Source organism: Clarias gariepinus, chromosome 27 (assembly GCF_024256425.1).
Source record: "Clarias gariepinus isolate MV-2021 ecotype Netherlands chromosome 27, CGAR_prim_01v2, whole genome shotgun sequence".
NCBI classification, from domain to species: domain Eukaryota; kingdom Metazoa; phylum Chordata; class Actinopteri; order Siluriformes; family Clariidae; genus Clarias; species Clarias gariepinus.
The window spans coordinates 24,202,501-24,207,500 of record NC_071126.1 but is presented as its reverse complement, the minus strand read 5'-3'; the positions used below and the strand labels follow the sequence as shown (position 1 = coordinate 24,207,500).

The 5,000-nt window shown below is 42.6% G+C and overlaps 1 protein-coding gene across 1 annotated transcript in view; it reads right to left on the bottom strand.

Annotated features, from left to right (window-relative positions):
- spint1b (serine peptidase inhibitor, Kunitz type 1 b) overlaps positions 1-5,000 on the bottom strand; it is a 15,697-nt gene that overhangs the window by 7,188 nt on the left and 3,509 nt on the right. Inside the window, exons 2-3 of the mRNA XM_053489489.1 lie at positions 3,458-3,615; positions 3,144-3,285 (exon numbers count right to left, since the gene is read on the bottom strand). Coding sequence (XP_053345464.1) covers positions 3,144-3,285; positions 3,458-3,615 — 300 coding nt within the window. The remainder of the gene's footprint in view (positions 1-3,143; positions 3,286-3,457; positions 3,616-5,000) is intronic.

Below are 5,000 nucleotides of genomic sequence, written 5' to 3'. Positions count from 1 at the left end.
TGCAGTACGAAAGTTCGGCTCAATGAGCTCTAAATGTGTACCGAGTTCCGTGTGCATACGTGCAAGTGTGTATGAGCTATGCAGCAAAATCTCCTGTGTGGGCCCCTGAGGGCCCCGGGCCACGCGACTCTCAGGCATCCTAATGGCAGCAGATTCCAACCCGTCTGACAATTTTGAGTATGTTATGACCCCAAAAAGGCCAAAAGGGTGGAGAAAAATCCTTAGGAAAACAAAAGGGTCCTGCGCTCCATGTAGTGCTCGGGCCCTAAAGTGGGAGATTTCTTAATAAACAATCCATTCATTTCCCCTGATATTAAGACTCGCCCACCTACAGTCAGAATTATATGTTCAAAAAAGTTTTTTATTTCTAATTTTAGTTACATAACTGTGTGTCTGAAGCCTTGCGCACATGTAGCCATGTATTTCATAAAAACATATATTTCTCTATCATTTTTTGTTTCATTTTGTCCTGACAACGTGTGTGTAAAAATATCTTGTTCACACAAAAACACCAAAACATCCTTAAGTTAAGTGCTGTCGTGAGCATGTCTAATCAACAGGGGGCGATATATCCTAACTGTAAAGCCAGAAGTCTAGGAAAAAACATCATTACTAGTGACATCATCAGTGTGTTGCCTGGAAGTGAAGTGTGTGGACCGACAAATCACACTTAAAGTTAACAAAACACAAGAGAGTGTGGCCTGAGAGAGACCTCCCGGCTCTGTGCTTTGAGCAGTACTGAGATGACCCTGGAGTTCCCTCATCGTGAGTGGGTATGACCGAAGCAATCGTCAGCATCCACCTGATGGCGGTCATGGCAGGTGCTTCTACTCTACTCTGGACTCCTCCCAGCACGGAAACCACAGATAATACGGCTTCTCATCTCAGATCAGATTCTGCATCGTGTTTATCTACACAAGCAGACGCGTCTGATCAGCTAGAAGAATCTGTGCGTAACACCTTGGCATTTATTAATGTAAAGCCAGACTCTTGATTTTGGGTGTAACAATTTGATCTCTTGTTAGTGCCAGTCATATGAAACGTCCATTTGGAGAATAAACAGCAATAAAGTGAGATTGTAGAGAGTGGTTGAAGTGTAACGACCAGAGAGGGTAAAGGGAGTCCTTAAGTGTGGCTTTCTTGGTGGACCTATGAAGAGGTCTTGATCTTCCTCTGGGTGGATGAAGGAGCAGCATGAAAAATGGGAGACATGTTGTGTCTAAGACCTCTACCTCTGTTGAAAAACTTTACCTCTGTTTTGGACTTTTCCAACTGCATATATATAGATTGTTTTTCACCCTTCTCTAGAACCAGCTCTGTCCATAATATAAAGTCCTCAAATATCCTCAAACGTGTGTCCTTTGTTCTTCAGGTGAAGGTACACTGCTGATCCAGGCCCTGAGGCTCTGCATAATCTCTCTATTGCTGTTTAAAATGTTAAACTTTTTGGAGATTGTGTGTCCTGTTACATCTGGACCAACATGGTGGTGGTAGTGTGATGGTCTAGGGCTGCTTTGCAACTTTAGGACCTGGACAAATTGCAATATGTGGCTGAATTTAAGCAACTCTAAAAAGAAGAGCGAGCCAAAATTCCTTTACAGCGATGTGACTGCTGAAGAAGGGATCAAGGCATTTATCAAACATGTGTTTCAGTGTGGAATGAGCGAGATTGGGCGAGATTGGGCGAGGTAGACTACACTTGGCTTCTCAATAACCACATTACTAAATAAAGACTTGTAGTTACAGGTGGCTCGTATGTGAAGAGAAACCCTCTCCTATGGAGTACCTGGAGCAGTGTTTTATGGGTGATGCCCAGCTACAAGCTCCTCTACTTTGGACTCTGTGACGGATGACTGATCATTCACAAGGTCCAGGTGGACTGTAACTGCTTCACATTGTAGCGTTCCTACGTTCTAAACCACCTGCCTGGATATTCCAATGGCATTTTAATACTCTCCACTCGTCTGCAAAACAGACGCGACTGTCCAGTGATCTCATCACAATGTGCAGGTGAAGCAGCTCACTCGAAAACAACGGGAATGACCTTTAAAAGGCGCAAAGCCTCTTACTGTTCCTCTATTATAACCATTTAATAATATCAGTTGTCCCACCGTGTAGACGTCTGACTCGGTCTCGTCCAAAACCAAACTAGCGCAGCGTCTGCATGTGGATGAAAGACCGAAACATGGAAAATAGCCTTTTCTGCTTTTAAACATACTCGGTGTGGACAACGCCTGAGCATTAAACCCTTCACTTTTCTCCTCCTCACTTCCTGTCAGTCTTGATTTCTCTCACACACACCGCTAGTGTGTCCCAAACACCAACAACCGTGACATCATCATAGTCATTTTGGGGGATCATTGCTTGCAACTACATTTTTTCCAGCATCCAGGTCTTAACATGCTCAAAACATCAAAAATTGTCAGACAGGTTGGAATCTGCTGCGACTGGGAGTCTGAGTGGCCGTGTCCCGGGCGTCAGCCGTGACAATGCCATAAACTTATACTGAACAGGGGTTAATAACTTTGTGTGACATTATAGTGGTTGTGAACCTGGGAGACGATGGCGCAGGGTGCTTGGGCCCGCTCATCCTTGCTTGCAGTTATATTTATTATTATTATTAAAATTCTAATTATTATTAACCCTGCTTTCCTTTATCCTTTTTTTTTAATAATATTCACGAGTGTCACTTTATATTTGACTGCAGAACCAAATGGCTATACTCTCATTTTATATACATTTATTTATTATACTCTTTTTATACGGGTCTGTTTTTATTTTCTCTCATTTATAATCCTGTTTTCCTGTGACTTATATCTGAGCTTTGGCAATACGAATGTAAATATCTGTTACACAAATAAAGCAGCATTAAATCTAAAAAGAGAGAGAGAGAGAGAGAGAGAGATTATAAACACTAAAACACATTAAACCTGTTCTGCTCGTTCAGGGAGGAGGTAACCTTCACACACCCAGGCTGTGTGTGTGTGTGTGTGTGTGTGTGTGTGTGTGTATTTTCAGCAGTTGCCATCAAACCACTTGGGGATTTTTAATGTTCCACTGTACACAGGTGTGTATAATAATTAGTGATATGATTGTATTATTAGTGTATGATGTTGATATAATTGTGATTAATCACTACTGACCCTCGGCTTGTTCCTGCGTGAGGACGAGCACCGTGACAGACGCCGTGTCTGACTGTCCAGCCGAATCAGTGACAAGGAGTCGAAACCGATACACTCCAGGATAAAGGTGTGAGAGCCGACGCTGATCTACAAAGTTTGTTTTCTGTAAGACAAAAATACACAAATGCTCATCACTGTCTCAGACAGACGAGTCAAAACACAGACACTTAAGGTTTATAAAGATAAAGATTATTATATAATGTTATATTTCAGTGAGGGGCATGAGGTTTAACCCCTTAACCCCTCCCACAGCCCCTCATTGCAATGTCACTCACCTCCATTCTAACTGACTGATTTCCGCTGATAAGAGTCCACTCGTATTTGGTGATATTTTTGTCGTCCCAGCTCTCGATGCCGTTCAGCATGACTTCTTCTCCGGCTCTGGTCACGACGTCGGCTCCAGCGTCTGCTATCGGAGGTTTATCCTCGTTACCTGCACGGCATCAACACAACACAAACTCATTACCTTCAGAGGTCCGGAGCCTCATTTACATTTTACATTTACGCATTTGGCAGACGCTCTTATCCAGAGCGACTTACATTTTTATCTTATTATACATCTGAGCAGTTGAGGGTTAAGGGCCGCGCTCAAGGGCCCAACAGTGGTAACCTGGTGGTTTGAACCTGGGATCTTCCGAACCGTAGTCCAATGCCTCACTCACACATCTGCGTGTTTAGTCCACAAAAAAAACCTGAATCACTGCACGCTGCTCTGCTTTCATGCAAATCACATGTGCGGCGTCCATTTTTGCTCGTACTACAGTTACAAATAAACACGTTCCCCCCTGGACAGCGGTGACTGGAGAGACAGTAACCATGAATGGAAAGCACTGATAAGACGGCCAACAGAAGTTTTAATATAACCAGAGTGCGGATAATTTGTGACTAACCCTTATAGGTTTGTTTTATTTGTCTGGGGGCCGTAAGATTTTGTTCCTGATATTGGAGAGTGAGCCACTGTCGTCAGACGGACCTTCACTGGACAGAACAGCTCAGAGCGCTCATGGCTAAAACATCACAGCACTTACCAGAAGAGAACCCTCTACATGAGCCGGGGAGGAACAGCGCTCCCTTCTCCAGTGCACATGACACTTTCTCAAGCCACTTTTCATGCATATTTGCACAGCCACTGCCACTTTATTTCTATATTTTGTAATATTTTTATTATGCCCTTACTCGTACAGTTTATTTTACTAGTTCAATTTTCTTTCGGATTTCTTTTTAGTAATATTTATTCCTTATATATACTTTTATTTTCTTTTAAGGTCACCGGCGATCGTATAAGTATTTCACTGCCTATCGTACTGTGTATGACTGTGTATGTGACAAATAAAATTTGAATTTAATTTAATGATCTCATGTCTACCTGAAATCACATGACCTTTCCTACAATTCAGTTCCATTCAATTTTATTTGTATAGTGCTGTTAACAATGGTCATGGTCTTCAGTAAAAGAGAGCGCCTTCACTGTAGAGAGTACCGTCACTGTAGAGAGTACCGTCAGTGTAAAGAGTACCGTCACTGAAGAAAGTACCTTTACTGGCTTCTTCATGCAAAACACACGCGAGATTCAAATTTTTCCCTCAGCACCGTCGCGCTCGGCTCGTTCATCAGGGACGATCTGATGATTCTGATTCACACACACTCACATCTCATACACACTTCTGTAATTTTCTTTTGACTTCTGTGTTCATTATAGCAGCATGTTTTTGTACTTTCAGTTATTGTCATGAGAGAGAGAGAGAGAGAGAGCGCTAGTGATACACACTCACACCGGTTCTGATCTTAATCTTAAACTGCCAGTCTCTACATCCTGCT